Source organism: Nerophis ophidion, linkage group LG11 (assembly GCF_033978795.1).
Source record: "Nerophis ophidion isolate RoL-2023_Sa linkage group LG11, RoL_Noph_v1.0, whole genome shotgun sequence".
NCBI classification, from domain to species: domain Eukaryota; kingdom Metazoa; phylum Chordata; class Actinopteri; order Syngnathiformes; family Syngnathidae; genus Nerophis; species Nerophis ophidion.
The window spans coordinates 5208533-5231499 of NC_084621.1; the positions used below are offsets into that span (position 1 = coordinate 5208533).

General features: G+C 39.2%; 1 protein-coding gene across 2 annotated transcripts in view; it reads left to right on the top strand.

The window, feature by feature from the left end:
- The first annotated feature begins 416 nt into the window (after positions 1–416).
- The window catches only part of grik2 (glutamate receptor, ionotropic, kainate 2), a 607548-nt gene continuing 584997 nt past the window's right edge, over positions 417–22967 (top strand). For both annotated transcript variants that reach the window (XM_061914965.1, XM_061914966.1), the window contains exons 1-2: positions 417–507; positions 6607–6985. In XM_061914965.1, the coding sequence (XP_061770949.1) occupies positions 6880–6985 (106 nt within the window). In that variant the 5' untranslated portion in view covers positions 417–507; positions 6607–6879. The remainder of the gene's footprint in view (positions 508–6606; positions 6986–22967) is intronic.

Below are 22967 nucleotides of genomic sequence, written 5' to 3' on the forward strand. Positions count from 1 at the left end.
AATGGAATTACACAGCAGGCCAAATTTGGCCCACGGGCCAGAGTTTGACAGCCATGTCATGGAGGGTAAAATAATCCTTGATAAAAGGTGAAGAGGCGCTGCTGTAAAATAAAATAAAATAAAATAAAATAATCCTTGATAAATAAATAAAAATAAAATAAAAATAAAATAAAAAATAAAAATAAAATAATCCTTGATAAAAGGTGAAGAGGCGCTGCTGTAAAATAAAATAAAATAAAATAAAATAATCCTTGATAAATAAATAAAAATAAAATAAAAATAAAATAAAAAATAAAAATAAAATAATCCTTGATAAAAGGTGAAGAGGCGCTGCTGTAAACATTGACTAGCAGCGGCCGACAGGGGGCGTGTCCACCCCACGGCCGCATCTAGCGCGGCTCTCCCGCAGGCGAGCGCTGCTGTGAGGCGGCTCTGCTTCGCCATCCAGAAACAAAGCAACTTCTCCGTGCGGACGTAAGACTCTTGCTCCATGCTCTCCTGTCGAAGGTAAGACGATTCCTGACAACTTTGCATCCATTTTGCTAGTTTGGACTGACATTTTTTGGGAAATTGGGACTTTTTATTTATATTATATATAAAAAAAAAAAAAAAAAAGATTGCACCAGTCAGACTGTTGTCATATTTTTCGTGCATATGTCGCCAAATAATATGTTGTATCAAAAAAAAAATATATATATATATAGACCTCAAATGAGCTTGTTTTTTTCTCGACACTTTCATGCTGTTATCGAGCTGCAAGACAATCTTCGCTGTTAAAATTAATTTAAGTCTTCAAAACTATGCAGTTAATGCTTGAAATCAACTGTATTGACTTCACTGAGCTTCTTAAAAAAAAAAAAAAAATACATAAAAAAAAATCAGCGAATTAAAAAGTGTACTTTGCAACATTTTCCACATTTTTGACTTAACAAGATCAGAAGAAATTACTTTTTTGGGTACACAACACTATCATTTTTTTTTTTTAAACTTGTGCATATAAGGGAATCAAACACAATTTGTCATTATCAAGGCAGTGGATTAAGAAACATGACAAGTGTGAATAAACACTAGTGTGAAATAGTGAATTATATTTATATAGCGTTTTTCTCTCGTGACTCAAAGGGCTTTACACAGTGAAACCCATTCTCTAAGTCAGTGGTTTCTCAACCTTTTTTCAGTGATGTACCCCCCTGTGAACATTTTTTTAATTCAAGTACCCCCTAATCCAGGGGTAGGGAACCTATGGCTCTAGTGCAGTCGATCGCGAGCTACCAGTCGACCGCGGGGGGTGTGTCAGTCGATCTTCAGCCAGGCTTTTAAAAAAAATAGACCTAAAAATGAGTGATCATCAATCTTCACCAAGACGTCACTTAAATGACATTCACGGTACCGGAGGGTCTTGTGAGATGACGCTGGCTGCTGCAAGATCATTATTATGAAAATATGACCGAGAGGAAGGCGAGAAACACTTTTTATTTCAACAGACTCTCGCGCCGTCCCTTCCGTCAAAACCCTAAAGGCCGACTGCACATTTCCTATCTTCACAATAAAAGCCCTGCTTCATGCTGCCTGCGCTAACTAAATACAGAGTCTCGGAAAACTGGCGTGCACAAGCGATCCCTCAGAAAGCTGGCGTGCACATCACTTGTGCACGCCAGCTTTCCGAGACTCTTATTTTGTTAGCGCAGGCAGCATGAAGCAGGGCTTTTATTGTGAAGATAGGAAATGTGCAGTCGGCCTTTAGAGTTTTGACGGAAGGGACGGCGCGAGAGTCTGTTGAAATAAAAAGTGTTTCTCGCCTTCCTCTCTGTCATTTTTTCATAATAATGAACTGGCAGCAGCCAGCGTCATCTCACAAGACCCTCGGGTGCCGTGAATGTCAATCAAGCAAGCTACGGAATTTGCCGCCAATGTTTTTCTTGTAAAGTGTATGGAAGCTGGATGAATTAGATGCCAAAAACCAACCACTTTCATGTGGTATTGTACAGAAAGGACAACTTTTTTTCTCCTCCATTTGAAAATGTGGGCGTTATCATCATTACTGTCTGATTCCAATCAATGCAAGTCATCAGAATCAGGTAATACACCAACTTATATTCTTGTCTTCGTGAAAGAAAGACATCTATATGTGTTACACATGCTTGTATTATCATTAAACACATTTAACTTGTTTACAAAAATGTCTCTTTCATAAATAAATAAATATAAATGATATATATAAATGAGGTAGATCCCCTCGAGTTGGTCAATTGAAAAGTAGCTCGCCTGCAGAAAAAGTGTGGGCACCCCTGCTCTAGAGCCAGATGTGGCTCTTTTGATGACTTCATCTGTCTTTCAGATAAATCTTATTTGACAATGCTTAACACGATAAAGAAATAATAAATACACTGGTAATCACAGTGTTAAAAATAATGTTCCATTTATAAAACATTCTCATGCATCCATCATTTTCTACCGCACCTGTTCAAGAAGTTGCATAAATGGGAAGAATAATTTCATTTGTTATTGGTTAGCTTCAGAATAAACATGTTATTAAAAGGAATAAAATACACGTTATACTCTAAAATGTTGGTCTTACTTAAAAATGCATGCATTTAGTTGTAATTCAGTGGTAAAAAATAGTATATGGCTCTCAGGGAAATACAATTACAAATATTTGGCTTTTATGGCTTTCACAGCCAAAAAGCTTCCCGACCCCTGCCCTAATCAGAGCAAAGCATTTTTGGTTGAAGTATTTTTAATTTAGCCTTTATTTAACCAGGTAAAATCCCATTGAGATCAAAAATCTCTTTTCCAAGGGAGACCTGGCCAAGAAGGCAGCAGCAAGGTTACAATAAAAACAGTAAACGACACATAAAACATCACATTTACAACATTAAAACGTGCTCACATCACACATGTGCATCCAGACAAGGTAGACTGCCATCCTTTCACTTAAGCTTTAAACTCATTCAATGTAACAAGGGTTTAAAGTTAAATATTGCTCGCTATGGCAATTTAACCTCTATCTAATGCACTTAAAAGCCTACTGAAATGCCATTTTCTTATTTAAACGGGGATAGCAGGTCCATTCTATGTGTCATACTTGATCATTTCGCGATATTGCCATATTTTTGCTGAAAGGATTTAGTAGAGAACATCGACAATAAAGTTTGCAACTTTTGGTGCTGATAAAAAAAGCCTTGCCTGTACCGGAAGTAGCAGACGATGTGCGTGTGATGTCACGGGTTGTGGAGCTCCTCACATCTGAGCATTGTTTACAATCATGTCCACCAGCAGCGAGAGCGATTCGGACCGAGAAAGCGACAATTTCCCCATTAATTTGAGCGAAGATGAAAGATTCGTGGATGAGGAAAGTGAGAGTGAAGGACTAGAGAAAAAACAACAAAAAAAGACTATACAGTGGGAGCGATTCTTTCTTTTCTTTTCTTCCTTTTCTTAGTTTATTTCGAACATGACATACATACATACATTATACATCAGGTAAGTTCATCATTTTGCAATACACAATACATCATGTCCGAAAAGGAGTAGGAAGAAGCAAAGCTTATTTAACCCTACCCCTTTTCCACTTCAGAGCGCCCACAAATATAAACATTCATTCACTGACCTTCTTTACAGCAAAATATCAAAATAGCAAATTGACATCTGTGCGTAACACAGCAGTTTTGTAACATGTACTTAATTATTTCAGTCATGATCAACATACTAAGATGAAAAATATCTTATTTTCAATAAGTATGAAAGTGTTTCTCATAATACTTCTTTGTACTTTGTAAGCATTATTAATTTGAGCATCCTCTTAAACTGGATCTCATCAGTACAAAGTTGAACTTCTTTACTTAATCCATTCCATAATTTAAATCCACATACTGATATGCTAAAAGTTTTAAGTGTTGTACGTGCATACAAATGTTTTATGTTAGATTTTCCTCTAAGGTTATATTTCTCCTCTTTAGTTGAGAAGAATTGTTGTACATTCTTTGGTGGCAGGTTATAATTTACTTTCTACATCAAATTAGCTGTTTGCAATTTTATCAAGTCATCCAGTTTTAATATTTTTGACTCAATAAATAAAGGGTTTGTATGTTCTCTATATCCAACATTGTGTATTATTCTTGCAATACTTCCCCCCCCTCCATGTCCCTTTAGGGGCTCCATAGTATTATGATTTCCCTATCAAATTAATAATAATATATTTTTATTTATTTATTCAATCCAACAAAACAATACACAGCAATACCAAAAAAGTACCAAAAGTGTACTTTTGCGATATCTCACTATATTTTTCCCCCCCCCTTCATGTCCCTTTAGGGGCTACATAGTATTATGATTTCCCTATCAAATTAATATATATATATATATTTTTTTTAAATGTATTTAATCCAACAAAACAATACACAGCAATACCAAAAAAGTACCAAAAGTGTACTTTTGCGATATCTCACTATATTTTTCCCCCTCTTCATGACCCTTTAGGGGCTCCATAGTATTATGATTTCCCCATCAAATTAATATATTATATATATATATATATATATATATATATATATATTTATTTTTTTTAAATTTTTTTTATTTATTCAATCCAACAAAACAATACACAGCAATACCAAAAAAGTACCAAAAGTGTACTTTTGCGATATCTCACTATAATTCCCCCCCCCCCTTCATGTCCCTTTAGGGGCTCCATAGTATTATGATTTCCCCCATCAAATTAATATATATATATATTTTTTAAAATGTATTTAATCCAACAAAACAATACACAGCAATACCAAAATAGTACAAAAATTGTACTTTTGCGATATCTCACAATTTTTCCCCCCCCCCCTCCACGTCCCTTTAGGGGCTCCATAGTATTATGATTTCCCCATCAAATTAATATATATATATTAATATATATATATATATATATATATATGTATATATATATATATGTTAATGTATTCAATCCAACAAAACAATACACAGCAATACCAAAAAAGTACCAAAAATGTACTTTTGCGATATGTCACAATACTCCCCCCCCCCCCCCCTTTAGGGGCTCAATAGTATTATGATTTCCCTATCAAATTAATATGAATATATTTTAATTTATTTATTCAATCCAACAAAGCAATACACAGCAATACCAAAAAAGTACCAAGTGTACTTTTGCGATATCTCACAATATTTTTTTTCCCTCCGTGTCCCTTTAGGGGCTCCATAGTATTATGATTTCCCTATCAAATAATATTTTTATATTTTAATTTTTTAATTTTTTTATTCAATCCAACAAAACAATACACAGCAATACCAAAAAAAGTACCAAAAGTGTACTTTTACGATACCTAACAATACTTCCTCCCCCCCCCTGCATGTCCCTATAGGGGCTCCATAATATTAAGATTTCCCTATCAAATTAATATATATATATACATATATTTTTATTTATTTATTCAATCCAACAAAAAAAAATACACAGCAATACCAAAAAAGTACCAAAAGTGCACTTTTGCAATATCTCACTATATTTCTTTCCCCTCCATGTCCCTTTAGGGGCTCCATAGTATTCTGATTTCCCTATCAAATTATTATTTTAATGTTTTTATTTATTTATTCAATCCAACAAAACAACACACGCAATACCAAAAAAGTACCAAAAGTGTACTTTTACGATATCTAACAATACTCCCCCCCCCCCTCCATGTCCCTGTACGGGCTACATAGTATTATGATTTCCCTATCAAATTAATATATATATATATATATATATATATATATATATTTTTTTTTTTTTAATTTTTTACATTTATTTATTTATTTATTCAATCCGACAAAACAATACAGAGCAATACCAAAAAAGTACCAAAAGTGTACTTTTACGATATCTAACAATACTCCCCCCCCCCCTGCATGTCCCTTTAGGGCTACATAGTATTATGATTTCCCCATCAAATTAGTATTTTTAATTTTTTTATTTAAATTTTTTTAATTTATTCAATCCAACAAAACAATACACAAAAAAGTACCAAAAATTAACTTTTGCGATATCTTGCCATACTCCCCCCCCTGCATGTCCCTATAGGGGCTCCATAATATTAAGATTTCCCTATCAAATCAATAAATACATATTAAAAAATATATATACTGGTACTTGGAGAGTCATTTTTTTTTTCTGAGGTGGATATTGGTGAAAAAAAGTAAAAAAAAAAACACTGCCTGAAACAATAAGACAATAAAAAAAAAAGGTCATAATTCCACAGATGAGTAGAAGGCAAGAGGCTATTCATCATGCTGGCAGGGTCGCTTCCAGCCCGCACGCTCCAGTGACTCCCGATCAAACAGCAATCTTGTCTAATTCATTGACTGGCGCTCGCTCGGATCGGCGACTGAAGTGAACCGTGAGGACAATCTAGAAAGGCAACACAGCCTCCGGGGGGGGGGGGAGGGTGGACTATGTGAGATAATGTCATCCGCGTAGACGTGAGAGTGCGTGAACTGTTATTAGCCGGCTGCATGTCAGATGCTCTGCGCCAGTGCAGCATCAGCACCACTCTCTCCAACTCCATCCATCACTCCGTCTCTCCTAAACCCGACCGTCTCTCCTCCTCCTCCCTTCAGATGGATTTCTTCAAACTCCGTCCCGCCTGACATGGATGCCCCTGCCCGTCCTTCACCATCTCCATCATCACCGCCGTCTCCTTCCTCGGCCGAGCCGGAGAGCGTTTGCTCCTGCAGCGAAGACGCGGACACGCAGAGCTTTTTTTTTTCCTTCTTCTCTTCTCCCCCCACCCCAACCCCCCCTATGGATATGAGGAAGCCGGAGTGAACGAGGAGACAAAGCGCACACCTGGGAGATACGGCGATTTAGGGGATCTCGCCCACACCGTGAAGATGACCTCCCGGCTGGTTTCGAACGGCCGATTCCGGCGGAGTCTCCTGCTGCTGCTTTTACACTGTGTGGGATGTTCTCACGGGATGCCACACGTCTTGAGATTCGGTGAGCTTGCTTCCCATTTGCTCTCTCATTGTCACATAGAAAAGTTTCCACCCTGTTTGGTATGTCCCCGTACATCCGATGGTTCCGCCCTCACAAAGTTGCTGTGTGTTGAGGATATTTGACTGTATAATGTTGAGGGGGAAACATGGTTATAGTGAATAAGTGACAAAGCTGCAGGTAGAAGTTTAGGACCTGTTGCTATTTCCGATGGTTGAGCTGATAAAAGATGAATGAATGGTTTATTTTGAGCCATGCAAAGAAAAGAAGAGATTGACATAAAATACAAAATAAATATATATTTTTACACCTACGTTGAAAACATTACATGTGACTAATCTTTTGTAGATGTCAAGATTGGCTCAAAAGGGAGTGGGAAGAAGTCAACTTATTAGGTCCCACCCCCATACATATACAATATATAATACAATAATATATATAATATAATTCAATTCGGTGGTTGCTGCTATATATTGTCTATATAAAATACATTTAAATTCACACACACTTACATATATACATATGTACACACACATATGTACACAACACACACATAAATACAATTTATATATAAACCAAGATTCTCCCTAATGTTTACTCTCACAAGTATTTTGGTTGTTTGGACATATTCTTACAATGTTGATATCATCGCCAAAAAATTGTATATATTTTTTTCATTGCACCCCAAAAAAAATCAGTCATTCTGTCAGACTTGCTAACCTTGAGACATCCGATTTCGGGAGGTTGGGGGGGCGTGGTTAAGAGGGGTGACGTATAATTCACCAACACGAGTATTTCATATATATATATATATATATATATATATATGGCTTCACGGTGGGAGAGGGGTTATTGCGTCTGCCTCACAATACGAAGGTCCTGCAGTCCTGGGTTCAATCCCAGGCTCGGGATCTTTCTGTGTGGAGTTTGCATGTTCTCCCCGTGAATGCGTGGGTTCCCTCCGGGTACTCCGGCTTCCTCCCACTTCCAAAGACATGCACCTGGGGATAGGTTGATTGGCAACACTAAATTGGCCCTAGTGTGTGAATGTTGTCTGTCTATCTGTGTTGGCCCTGTGATGAGGTAGCGACTTGTCCAGGGTGTACCCCGCCTTCCGCCCGATTGTAGCTGAGATAGGCGCCAGCGCCCCCCGCGACCCCAAAAAGGGAATAAGCGGTAGAAAAGTGATGGATGGATGGATATATATATATATATATATATATATATATATACAGTATATATAACTATATATATATATATGTATGAAATACTTGACTTTCAGTGAATTCTAGCTATACATATTTATTTTATTATATATATAAATAAAAGAAATAGTTGAATTTCCGGCGGCACCTATCAAATACACAGTAATAAAAACACAGTTGTTCTACTAACTGTACTGTGCTTGCTGGTTACTAAAAAAAACAACAACAACAACACTTACCTTTCACTATTTGAGTAACCTTTGTTCTGCCATTTGCGTATTGGCGAGCGATCTCCGATCATCCATCCCATCCATCCATTTTTTACCGCGTATTTAGTGTTGCCAATCAACCTATCCCCAGGTGCATGTCTTTGGAAGTGGGAGGAAGCCGGAGTACCCGGAGGGAACCCACACATTCACGGGGAGAACATGCAAACTCCACACAGAAAGATCCCGAGCCTGGGATTGAACCCAGGACTGCAGGAACTTCGTATTGTGAGGCAGAGGCACTAACCCCTCTGCCACCGTGAAGCCCATCCGGGAACATATATCATGGATTTCTTCTAGACATCCACGAATGAGAACGGGATGTTGCTTCTAGCTATCAGCATAGCCATCTTTGTCTCAGCATAAGTTACACCATCGGGTCTCCATTTTGCATAATACTGGGTTGTGAACGATGCTGCGATGCGGACACTTTGTGCTTCGCTGACTGACCGTTCGTGGCTGAGTATATCCGTTCGGCCGCCGTGTTCAATGGAGAAGTCTGTTCTACAAAATCTACAGGCAACATACACCTTCCCCTTCGAACTCTCCTGGATAAACTGAAATTCTTGTTTCCAATCGTTTTGGAACTTGCAAGCGTATTTCTTAATTTTGCTCGTCGACGGTGTAATATATTTGTTTTGGAGTCAATAACCAGGCGACGTGATGAAGTTACGTCTCTTTACTGTGGGCTTCAGAACCGACTCCCTAATGCATGTTCCTTCACTGCACTTAAATGTAGAATATATTTTCATTCCATTCTATGTACAGTAGATGGCAGTATTGTCCTGTTTAAGAGGGTCACAACATTGAGTCGGTCTGCATGGAGCTGGAGGGGGCGTGGCCTCGAGCTAAGCCTGAATTTCGGGAGATTTTCGGGAGAAAATTTGTCCCGGGAGGTTTTCAGGAGAGGCGCTGAATTTTGGGAGTCTCCTGGATAATCTGGGAGGGTTGGCAAGTATGCATTCTGTAGACTTGAAAGTCCAAACACAGTAGGTGTTATGTCTTGGTGATCATGTTTAGTTTGGTTATGTTCTGTTTGGTTTTTGCACTCTGCCAGTTCCTGTTTTTTCACTCCCTGCTTTGTTTCCATGACAACCCATTAGTTTTTTACCTGTCCTCATGTCACGCACCTGATTCTTTTGGACTCGTGCACCTGTTAATAATCACATCACCTCTATTTAAGCCTGTAGTTGCCAGGCAGTCAGCCTTGCTATTCATGCTGATGATCCATGATGCTCTTTTTCATGCTCTTTTCTCGTTCCAAGTTTTCTTTATGCATGCCATCGTTTGCAAGTTTTGTTTCATGTCCATAGTTTACGTAATATTAATAGTTTTTCTTTTCTCAGCCAAGTTTGGTACCTCCGCTGTGAGCGTCTTTTGTTTTCACTGTTGATTAATTAAAAGATGTCATACCCTTCGCTTCGTGTCCGGTTCAGTCGCTTTGCACCACGGGGAAACAAACTGCACCATTAGTCGCTGTGTTTTTGTTTTTTTTGGATTGTATACGGCTGCAAAAATAAGTTGTAGCTTGTCCAGTCACGACAGTGTGATTCCTTGTAAAGGGATTTCTTGCGCCTGCGTTTGATTGGTTCGGTTGAGTTGCATAAACAAAGCGAGCACGCGGTGAATTCTTGGCGCTAACACGAGTGCCGGCACTTTGGTAAAAAAAAAGGTGAGATCTAAAATGTAGGATTTGTCATGTTTTGTGGTCACGTTCTGTTTTGTTTTGGATACATCGGGCACTCTTGTTTGTTTTGTTACCATGCCAACACATCAGTTTTCACCTGTTATGTGTTCACGACTCACGCACCTGTCATCACTGCACCTATTTAAGCCTGTAGTTGCCAGGCAGTCAGCCTGGCGACATCACCCTCTTCGCACCCTTGCTCAATGCGGACGATCTATGCTCTTTTCTCGTTCCCCGTAAGTTTTGTTATTCTTGCCATAATTTGCAAGTTCTGTTTTATGTCCATAGTTACCGTTGTTGAAATTGTTTTTGTTTTCATAGCCAAGTTTCATACCTCCTCTGAGAGTGCCTTTTGTTTATATGGTATAGCTCGGTTGGTAGAGCGGCCGTGCCGGCAACTTGTAGGTTGCAGGTTCGATTCCCGTTTCTGCCATCCTGGTCACTGCTGTTTTGTCCTTGGGCAAGAAACTTTACTTAGATATTGGGTTTCACTATGTAAAGCACTTTGAGTCACTAGAGAAAAGCGCTATATAAATATAATTCACTTCACTACGTTTTTCTCCAATAAGCACACATGGTTGGTACTTTACTAAATTATTCCCAAAAGATAAACGCGGTATGCTGCATAAATCTAGCAGCTACACAACAGCTAAGCACACGATAGCACACAAGATAGAAATACGTAATAAGTGCAGTCAAAACACGTTTGCCGACATAAACTCATATTAAATAATCATAGATGCATGTTACTTATAGATACAAATTCTCCAAGGCAGAAACATATTAGAAAGTATCCAGTAACAAACATGTCCGCATTCTTCAACTTACAGTGTCATGATCTTTTTTTAGTGCATTATTGTTGCCACTAGGTGTCGAAAAGAAAGTAACGTGTGGAGTTCCCCAGGGTTCGGTCCTTGGCCCTGCACTCTTCAGCATCTACATGCTGCCGCTAGGTGACATCATACGCAAATACGGTGTTAGCTTTCACTGTTATGCTGATGACACCCAACTCTACATGCCCTTAAAGCTGACCAACACGCCGGACTGTAGTCAGCTGGAGGCGTGTCTTAATGAAATTAAACAATGGATGTCCGCTAACTTTTTGCAACTCAACGCCAAAAAAGCGGAAATGCTGATTATCGGTCCTGCTAGACACCGACCTCTATTTAATAATACAAGGTGACTCGGTAAAAAATCTGGGTATTATCTTCGACCCAACTCTCTCCTTTGAGTCACGCATTAAAAGCGTTACTAAAACGGCCTTCTTTCATCTCCGTAATATCGCTAAAATTCGCTCCATTCTGTCCACTAAAGACGCCGAGATCATTATCCATGCGTTTGTTACGTCTCGTCTCGATTACTATAACGTATTATTTTCGGGTCTCCCCATGTCTAGCATTAAAAGATTACAGTTGGTACAAAATGCGGCTGCTAGACTTTTGACAAGAACAAGAAAGTTTGATCACATTACACCTGTACTGGCTCACCTGCACTGGCTTCCTGTGCACTTAAGATGTGACTTTAAGGTTTTACTACTTACGTATAAAATACTACACGGTCTAGCTCCAGCCTATCTTGCCGATTGTATTGTACCATATGTCCCGGCAAGAAATCTGCCTTCAAAAGACTCCGGCTTATTAGTGATTCCCAAAGCCCAAAAAAAGTCTGCGGGCTATAGAGCGTTTTCCGTTCGGGCTCCAGTACTCTGGAATGCCCTCCCGGTAACAGTTCGAGATGCTACCTCAGTAGAAGCATTTAAGTCTCACCTTAAAACTCATTTGTATACTCTAGCCTTTAAATAGACTCCCTTTTTAGACCAGTTGATCTGCCGTTTCTTTTCTTTTTCTCCCATGTCCCACTCTCCCTTGTGGAGGGGGTCCGGTCCGATCCGGTGGCCATGTACTGCTCGCCTGTGTATCGGCTGGGGACATCTCTGCGCTGCTTGATCCGCCTCCGCTTGGGATGGTTTCCTGCTGGCTCCGCTGTGAACGAGACTCTCGCTGCTGTCTTGGATCCGCTTTGGACTGGACTCTCGCGGCTGTGTTGGATCCATTATGGATTGAACTTTCACAGTATCATGTTAGACCCGCTCGACATCCATTGCTTTCGTCCTCTCCAAGGTTTCTCATAGTCATCATTGTCACCGACGTCCCACTGGGTGTGAGTTTTCCTTGCCCTTATGTGGGCCTACCGAGGATGTCGTAGTGGTTTGTGTTGTGGTTTGTGCAGCCCTTTGAGACACTAGTGATTTAGGGCTATATAAGTAAACATTGATTGATTGATTGATTGAGTTGGACTGATATCCAAATGTTGCTCTATATTTGCTATATCACAATAATAACCAGTGTCTATCTGTGTTGGCCCTGAGATGAGGTGGCGACTTGTCCAGGGTGTAGCCCGCCTTCTGCCTGAATGCAGCTGAGACAACCCCCCGATACCCCAAAATCGAACAAGCGGTAGGAAATGGATGGATGAATCAGGGTTAAATCATATATAAAGACGTCATCAACAATGTACTGTATATAATATATACAACACAACAACAACAATGGCAAAACACATCCATCCATCCATTTTCTACCACTTATTCCCTTGTGGGGTCGCGGGGGGCGCTGGCGCCTATCTCAGCTACAGTCGGGCGGAAGGCGGGGTACACCCTGGACAAGTCGCCACCTCATCGCAGGGCCAACACAGATAGACAATATTCACACTCACATTCACACACTAGGGCCAATTTAGTGTTGCCAATCAAAACACACATCTTTTTTTAAAAAGGAACCTAAAAGAGAATTTATAGAATAACAATCTTGTCACGCTAGCTTATATCAGTGGTCCCAAACCTTTTTTGTAGCTGCAGACCGGTCAACGCTTGAAAATTTGTCCCACGGACAAATTTACAGACTGTATCCCTGCAGACTGTACTGATCTATGTTGCTATATAATGTATATATTGTGTTTTTGTAATATTGATTTAATTATAAAAATAAAAAAAATGTTTTTGTTTTTTTAATTTCTTGCGCGGCCCGGTGGTTGGGAACCACTGGCTTATATAACTCTCTTGGTGTGGATGCTATCAGGTTGGTGATTGGTCCAAGAGTGCAGAGACATACATTTTGACAAGCTGACACTGATTCTGCAGAGTACTATTCCACAATCATTCATGCTTCCAATATGAAACAGGTACAACATATTTAGTAGCAGAAAAAGGAATTTTCTGGTAGACAGCCATCATGTTTTTTTTTTTTTTTTTCATCCGAGGCGAGCCGCCACTCATCCGTTGACAGACCTGTTTAAGATCTGTGTTTTCAGATACGGTACATTTATTTGATTGATGTCAGTGGCTTTTGTAGAGAGATGATATCACATCCCTAATGACATCATCAATAATATGTGTGCTTAGAATATGTGGCTGACATTATTGATTATTTCGGGGAAGCAATAATAACTAGGAGAGGCAATTCCGGAAGTTGAGCTGAAATGCTGACAAAATGTAGCATGGATGTAAGAATAGTTTGAATGGTTGAATGTTGAAGAGTTTGAATTTCCAGGAACACTGGAATTCGATCTGGAACTTACAAAAATGTCCCGTTCATTTCAATCAATCAATGTTTATTTATATAGCCCTAAATCACAAATGTCTCAAAGGACTGCACAAACCACTACGACTACGACATCTTCGGAAGAACCCACAAAAGGGCAAGGAAAACTCACACCCAGTGGGACGCCAGTGACAATGCTGACTATGAGAAACCTTGGAGAGGACCTCAAATGTGGGCAACTCCCGCCCTCTAGGGGACCGAAAGCAATGGATGTCGAGCGGGTCTAACATGATACTGTGAAAGTTCAATCCATAGTGGCTCCAACACACCCGCGAGAGTTCAGTTTAAAGCGGATCCAAGACAGCAGCGAGAGTCCCGTTCACAGGAAACCATCCCAAGCGGAGGTAGATCAGCAGCGTAGAGATGTCCCCAAGCGATACACAGGCGAGCGGTCCATCCTGGTTCCCGACTCTGGACAGCCAGTACTTCATCCATGCTCATCGGACCGCACCCCCTCCACAAGGGAGGGGGGGACAGAGGAAAAAAAAGAAAAGAAGCGGCAGATCAACTGGTCTAAAAACGAGGTCTATTTAAAGGCTAGAGTATACAAATTAGTTTTAAGGTGTGACTTAAATGCTTCTACTGAGGTTGCATCTCGAACTGTTACCGGGAGGGCATTCCAGAGTACTGGAGCCCGAACGGAAAACGCTCTACAGCCGGCAGACTTTTTTTGGGCTTTGGGAATCACTAAAAAGCCGGAGTCCTTTGAAGGCAGATTTCTTGCCGGGACATATGGTACAATACAATGGGCAAGATAGGATGGAGCTAGACCGTGTAGTATTTTATACGTAAGTAGTAAAACCTTAAAGTCACATCTTAAGTGCACAGGAAGCCAGTGCAGGTGAGCCAGTACAGGTGTAATATGATCAAACTTTCTTGTTCTTGTCAAAAGTCTAGCAGCCGCATTTTGTACCAACTGTAATCTTTTAATGCTAGACATGGGGAGACCCGAAAATAATACGTTACAGTAATCGAGACGAGACGTAACAAACGCATGGATAATGATCTCAGCGTCTTTAGTGGACAGAATGGAGCGAATTTTAGCGATATTACGGAGATGAAAGAAGGCCGTTTTAGTAACGCTTTTAATGTGTGCCTCAAAGGAGAGAGTTGGGTGGAAGATAATACCCAGATTCTTTACCGAGTCGCCTTGTTTAATTGTTTGGTTGTCAAATGTTAGAGTTGTATTATTAAATAGAGGTCGGTGTCTAGCAGGACCGATAATCAGCATTTCCGTTTTTTTGGCGTTAAGTTGCAAAAAATTAGCGGACATCCATTTTTTTATTTCATTAAGACACGCCTCCAGCTGACTACAATCCGGTGTGTTGGTCAGCTTTAGGGGCATGTAGAGTTGGGTGTCACCAGCATAGCAGTGAAAGCTAACATTTGCGTATGACGTCACCCAAATGAGAATTCATGGAAATGTGGGAATTATGGGAAAATAGGGAATTTTACTGAAAAGATTAAAAAAATGTGAATGTTCTGAATGAATGGTTGGTGTTGGAATTTTTCAAATCGGTTGAGAAATGTTGACGTAGTAACATGTTGAATTGAAAAATATTATTACGGAATTCCTGGAGTTTTGGGAAAACCGAAAATTTTTCCAGTTCAAAAAACAACCTTGTTTTTTTTCCTAATCAAGAGGAATGTTCTGACAGTGGAATGGTTGATATGCGTTGAAAAATGAGGAAATAGTAGTTGCCATAAAAATAAATAAATAAATAAATAATGGAAAATCCGGGAATTTTTGGGAACTTGGAAAAAAGAATAGTTTGAATTTCCAGGATGGTGCAATGTGTTGAAAGTGGAATGGTTCGAACCGGTTGAAAAATGTGGATATGATGGAAGTTTGAAAAAGGGCCATTTCATTTTGAATGGGAAAAATGGCACGGAAAACCTGGAATTCTGGGAAATCTGGGAATTTTTGGAATTTGTCAAGAGGAAGTTTAATAACTAGATGAAGCAATTTGTGAATGCTCCATTGGTGAAGTTGAACTGAAATCCTAGAATTTATTTTTTGAAATGTTGAAGTAGAGCACACAATTCCTGAACAAAATGAATATTTAGAAGTTGGAACAGTTTGAATCGGATAAAAAATGTGGGCTCTGTGGAACTTTGAAGAATGTTCCATTCATTTCAATGGGACTTTTCCAAAAAGTTGGGCATTTTGGGAAAAAGCGGGAATTTTTTTGAAAATGGTAAAAAACTTGAATGGTCTGAATGAGTAGAAATGGTTGGTGTTCAAATTTTTCAAATCCGTCGAGAAATGTTGAAGAAGTAACGTGTTGAATTGAAAAATGGTATTATGGAATTCTTGGAATTTTGGGAAATTTTCAAGTTTAAAAACCCCATTTCATTTCTTTGTCCTAATAAGGAGGAATGTTTTGACGTAAGAACGGTTGAAGTGGGATGAAAAATGTGGGAGGAGTAGTTGCCAGAAAAAAGAGTGGAAATCGGGCTTTGGAAAACCAGGAATTCTGGAAAATACAGAAATTATTTTGAACTTGGAAAAAGGGAAGTTTAAATTTCCAGGATGGTGGAATGTGTTGAAGGTGAATGGTTTTAATGGGTTGAAAAATGTGGAAATGCTGGAAGTTTGAAAAAGGGCCAATTCTTTTTGAATGGGAAAAATATCCCAGAAAACCTGGAATTCTGGGAAATCTGGGAATTTTTGGAATTCGTCAAGAGGAAGTTTAATAACTAGATGAGGCAATTCCCAAAGGAATTGGGTATGAATGCTCCAATGCTGAAGTTGAAATGAAATCCTAGAATTTTTTTTTTAAAATGTTGAAGTAGAGCACGCAATTCCTGAACAAAATGAATATTTAGAAGTTGGAACAGTTTGAATCGGATAAAAAATGTGGGCTCTGTGGAACGTTGAAGAATGTTCCATTCATTTCAATGGGACTTTTTCAAAAAGTTGGGCATTTTGGGAAAAAGCGGGAATTTTTTTGAAAATGGTAAAAAACTTGAATGGTCTGATTGAGTAGAAATGGTTGGTGTTCGAATTTTTTAAATCCGTCGAGAAATGTTGAAGAAGTAACATGTTGAATTGAGAAATGGTATTATGGAATTCTTGGAATTTTGGGACATTTTCAAGTTTAAAAAACCCACTTCTTTTTTTGTCCTAATTGAAAGGAATGTTTTGACGTTAGAACGGTTGAAGTGGGATGAAAAATGTGGGAGGAGTAGTTGCCAGAAAAAAGAGTGGAAATCGGGCTTTGGAAAACCAGGAATTCTGGAAAATCCAGAAATTATTTTGAACTTGGAAAAAGGGAAGGTTAAATTTCCAGGATGGTGGAATGTGTTCAAGGTGAATGGTTTTAATGGGTTGAAAAATGTGGAAATGGTGGAAGTTTGAAAAAGGGCCAATTGTTTTTAAATGGGAATAATGTCCCAGAAAACCTGGAATTCTGGGAAATCTGGGAATTTTTGGAAATTGTCAAAAGGAAGTTTAATAACTAGATGAAGCAATTCCCAAAGGAATTGGGTGTGAATGCTCCAATGCTGAAGTTGATCTGAAATCCTGGATTTCTTTTTTTTAAATGTCGAAGTAGAGCACACCATTCCTGAACAAAACGAATATTTAGAAGTTGGAACAGTTTGAATCGGATAAAAAATGTGGGCTCTGTGGAACTTTGAAGAATGTTCCATTCATTTCAATGGGACTTTTTCAAAAAGTTGGGCATTATGGGGAAAAGCGGGATTTTTTTTGAAAATGGTAAAAAACTTGAATGGTCTGAATGAGTAGAAATGGTTGGTGTTCGAATTTTTTTAAATCCGTCGAGAAATGTTGAAGAAGTAACATGTTGAATTGAGAAATGGTATTATGGAATTCTTGGAATTTTGGGAAATTTTCAAGTTTAAAAAACCCACTTCTTTTTTTGTCCCAATTGAAAGGAATGTTTTGACGTTAGAACGGTTGAAGTGGGATGAAAAATATGGGATGAGTAGTTGCCAGAAAAAAGAGTGGAAATTGGGCTTTGGAAAACCAGGAATTCTGGAAAATCCAGAAATTAGGGAAGTTTACATTTCCAGGATGGTGGAATGTGTTGAAGGTGAATGGTTTCTATCGGTTGAAAAATGTGGAAATGGTGGAAGTTTGAAAAAGGGCCAATTCTTTTTAAATGGGAAAAATGTCCCAGAAAACCTGGAATTCTGGGAAATCTGGGAATTTTTGGAAACTGTCAAGAGGAAGTTTAATAACTAGATGAAGCAATTCCCAAAGGAATTTGGTGTGAATGCTCCAATGCTGAAGTTGAACTGAAATCCTGAATTTTTTTGGGGGAAATGTTGAAGTAGAGCACACAATTCCTGAACAAAATGAATATTTAGAAGTTGGAACAGTTTGAATCGGATAAAAAATGTGGGCTCTGTGGAACGTTGAAGAATGTTCCATTCATTTCAATGGGACTTTTCCAAAAAGTTGGGCATTTTGGGAAAAAGCGGGAATTTTTTTGAAAATGGTAAAAAACTTGAATGGTCTGATTGAGTAGAAATGGTTGGTGTTCGAATTTTTCAAATCCGTCGAGAAATGTTGAAAAAGTAACATGTTGAATTGAGAAATGGTATTATGGAATTCTTGGAATTTTGGGACATTTTCAAGTTTAAAAAACCCACTTCTTTTTTTGTCCCAATTGAAAGGAATGTTTTGACGTTAGAACGGTTGAAGTGGGATGAAAAATATGGGATGAGTAGTTGCCAGAAAAAAGAGTGGAAATTGGGCTTTGGAAAACCAGGAATTCTGGAAAATCCAGAAATTAGGGAAGTTTACATTTCCAGGATGGTGGAATGTGTTGAAGGTGAATGGTTTAAATCGGTTGAAAAATGTGGAAATGGTGGAAGTTTGAAAAAGTGCCAATTCTTTTTGAATGGGAAAAATGTTCCAGAAAACTTGGAATTCGGGGAAATCTGGGAATTTTTGGAATTCGTCAAGAGGAAGTTTAATAACTAGATGAGGCAATTCCCAAAGGAATTGGGTGTGAATGCTCCAATGCTGAAGTTGAACTGAAATCCTAGAATTTTTTTGGGGGAAATGTCGAAGTAGAGCACACAATTCCTGAACAAGGTGAATAGTTAGAAGTTGGAACAGTTTGAATCGGATAAAAAATGTGGGCTCTGTGGAACTTTGAAGAATGTTCCATTCATTTCAATGGGACTTTTTCAAAAAGTTGGGCATTTTGGGAAAAAGCGGGAATTTTTTGGAAAATGGTAAAAAACTTGAATGGTCTGAATGAGTAGAAATGGTTGGTGTTCGAATTTTTCAAATCCGTTGAGAAATGTTGAAGAAGTAACATGTTGAATTGAGAAATGGTATTATGGAATTCTTGGAATTTTGGGAAATTTTCAAGTTTAAAAAACCCATTTCTTTTTTTGCCCTAATTGAAAGGAATGTTTTGATGTTGGAACGGTTGAAGTGGGATGAAAAATATGGGAGGAGTAGTTGCCAGAAAAAAGAGTGGAAATCGGGTTTTGGAAAACCAGGAATTCTGGAAAATCCAGAAATTATTTTGAACTTGGAAAAAGGGAAGTTTAAATTTCCAGGATGGTGGAATGTGTTGAAGGTGAATGGTTTTAATGGGTTGAAAAATGTGGAAATGGTGGAAGTTTGAAAAAGGGCCAATTCTTTTTGAATGGGAAAAATGTCCCAGAAAACTTGGAATTCGGGGAAATCTGGGAATTTTTGGAATTCGTCAAGAGGAAGTTTAATAACTAGATGAGGCAATTCCCAAAGGAATTGGGTATGAATGCTCCAATGCTGAAGTTGAACTGAAATCCTGGATTTCTTTTTTTGAAATGTTGAAGTAGAGCACACAATTCCTGGGCACACAATTCCAGGCATTTTGGGGAAAAGCTGGAATTTTTTTGAAAATGGTAAAAAACTTGAATGGTCTGAATGATTAGAAATGGTTGGTGTTCGAATTTTTCAAATCCGTCGAGAAATGTTGAAGAAGTAATATGTTGAATTGAGAAATGGTATTATGGAATTCTTGGAATTTTGGGACATTTTCAAGTGTAAAAAACCCACTTCTTTTTTTGTCCTAATAAGGAGGAATGTTTTGATGTTAGAACGGTTGAAGTGGGATGAAAAATGTGGGAGGAGTAGTTGCCAGAAAAAAGAGTGGAAATCGGGCTTTGGAAAACCAGGAATTCTGGAAAATCCAAGAATTATTTTGAACTTGGAAAAAGGGAAGTTTAAATTTCCAGGGTGGTGGAATGTGTTGAAGGTGAATGGTTTTAATCGGTTGAAAAATGTGGAAATGGTGGAAGTTTGAAAAAGGGCCAATTCTTTTTGAATGGGAAAAATGTCCCAGAAAACCTAGAATTCGGGGAAATCTGGGACTTTTTGGAATCTGTAAAGCAAAAGCCCGAGATTCTTGAACGGACTGAACAGTTTGAAGTTGGAACGATTTGAATCGGGTGAAATGTGGAAGGTTGAGCTTGCCATAATCTGTAGAAGAAGACTGTCAGGAAACATTAGCTCAGCACCAGTTACGGCTAAAAGTCGTCTCTTTTCATCGCATAATTACACAGTATTTTGGACATCTGTGTTGCTGAATCTTCTGCAATTTGTTCAATTAATAATAGAGACTATAAAGAACAATGCTGTTGGGGGAAAGCGGTGTATTGCAGCTGCCTTTAGCACCGAGACACAGCCAGTGTTTCTTTATTTTTAACACAGAGCGGTCAAGCGAGCATGTTTTTCTACGTCAACCAGCATGTTTTTGGATGGGAAAATTGTGATATATATATCTTACCGGAGACATCGTTGGATTATTCGTCTTCCTGCAGTAGCTGTTTAAAAGGCGGCTGTGAGCTTGGCTCCTCGGCTTCTCTCTGAGACACTGGCGTGTTCACCGCAGCCATCCGACCTCAAGGTATGTCTTTACAATCTCACTAAAACACTATTAACCTTCTTCTTGTGTTAGCTTTCTGTTACCATCTCTTATGTTAACGGGTCGGTTTTGACCCATGTCTTAAATCAGCTGTAAAATACACTAAAAACAATTATCTATCATCCAATTTGTTTCTCATCTCTTGGTTACCTCGTTAGGCTTCCTTATCCTTGAAAATATTGGTTTTAATATTTTTGGTTTGGGCCATTGGGCCTTTTTTTGTCAGTATACCCCTCGATTTCAATTTTTAAAAATGGTAAAACGAACCTCAAGAGAATCATATACATAAAAAAAAGGTTGTTGTGTTACCTAACTATTACTAAGGGGTATTAGAACACATCTCTTAAATAAATGTGTTTTATTTATTTTTTCATTTTAAGAATTGTAACTATAGTAACATCTATGGTGTTACGGGTCACTTTCGACCCATATATATTTACTTCAAGAAAAAGGCTAAAAAGTATTTTTTTCAGCAACAGAAATCCAACATCACACAAACAACAACCAATCAAGCAAATGAAACCAAGAAAAAATAGATTACTAGTTCCAAAACTAATAAAAAACAAAATCAGAGTGGCAAAAAGTGACACTTTTAGTGTCCGTCTTTTGTTTGTTTTTGTACAGGATAACAAGGTAAAATGAGAATCCACTAAAGCTCACATGATTGGGAGAGGAGCTGGCTGTCAGTGTGTTCAGTTTTGGCTCTTATCGTTGCTTTATCATCTTATTTTTATAACTGGGTCGAAACCGACCCTAACAACACCAAGGGCATAATTTCTACCAGAGCATTTTATAATTTAGTGAAAAAAAATACAATGTTTTATTTTGTTGACAAAGAGGTTCCTGACAAAGTCAAAAAGCTTTGATGCAAAAAAAATAAATGTATGTGGTGTTTTTATGCATTTAAAAACTAAAACGGGTCGATGGCGACCCTAACACAAGACGAAGGTTAAAACAATAAGCAGATAAGGGATCTTCCAGAATTATCCTAGTAAATGTGACTCATTTTATCTGAAACGCTCACACTGTCGCCGCTTTTTATTTTATTTATTAATTCATTTTTTTCTAGTCCTTCGCTATCAATATCATCATCCACGAATCTTTCATCCTCGCTCAAATTAATGGGGAAATTGTCGTTTTCTCGGTCCGAATAGCTCTTGCTGCTGGAGGCTCCCATTATAAACAATGTGAGGACGTGAGGAGCCCTCACACTTGTGATGTCATCGGTAAAGGCAAGGCTTTTTTATCAGCGACTAAAAGTTGCGAACTTTATTGTCGATGTTCTCTACTAAATCCTTTCAGCAAAAATATGGCAATATCGCGAATGATCAAGTATGACACATAGAATGGACCTGCTATCCCCGTTTAAATAAGAAAATCTCATTTCAGTAGGCCTTTAAAAAAAACAACAACAACAACAAAACAACACAGGAGAAATGACTGTAACGATGTGTCACTTCATTTCTGTTAGTTTTTTGTGTTTTTGTATTTACTTCCGGTTCAGTGCTCTTATTTTGTTGTATTTCCTGTTTTTATTCACGGAGCACTATTTTTCTCTTTTCGTTGATTGGCAGCGGTTCACACCTGCTGTCAATCACACTAGTGTCTATTTATGTTTCACTCGAGCACTCCTCAGTGCTCGATGATAACATTATGTTGAGAACGTTTATCTGCACGACTGCTTTATGTTTGCTTTTGTTATTTTCTTTTGTGTATTAAATTCATCTTACCTCCACGCAACTCTCCTGGATTCTTGCATACTCGGGGACACACAACTGCAGCCATGCGACATCCCAACAGTATCATCGAGCCAGAAGAAAGTGTCCTCGCGAGAATCCCTGTCGGCAATCCTCAGCCGACGTTCTGGACCACACAATTCCTGGAGGACTTGAAGGCCAGGTTTGTGCGGTCCCAGCCAACAGATGCGGACCCTCTCCCCGCGGCAACGCCACCGGCTTCGGCTCTCCGACCGGCGCGTCCCCCGCCGCCATCTTTCCTCTCGGCTCGACGGCTGACTACGGCTCTCCGACCAGCACGTCCGCCACTTCCTGCATGCCTCGCGGCTCCCGCGGCAACGCTACCGGCTACGGCTCACCGACCGGCGCGTCCTCCGCCGCCATCCTTCCTCTCGGCAACGCTGCCGGCTACGTCTCACCGACCGGCGCGCCCACCTCCTCCTTCACGTCTCGCGGCTCCTGCGGCTCCGTCGCCTACTGCGGCTCTCCGACCGGCACGTCCGCCGCCGCCATCCTTCCCGTCGTCTGCTGAGCTGCTTCTCCCTGCTCCTACGCAGCTTCCAGCGGCTGCTCCCCGGCTGCTCTTTCTGCCAGCT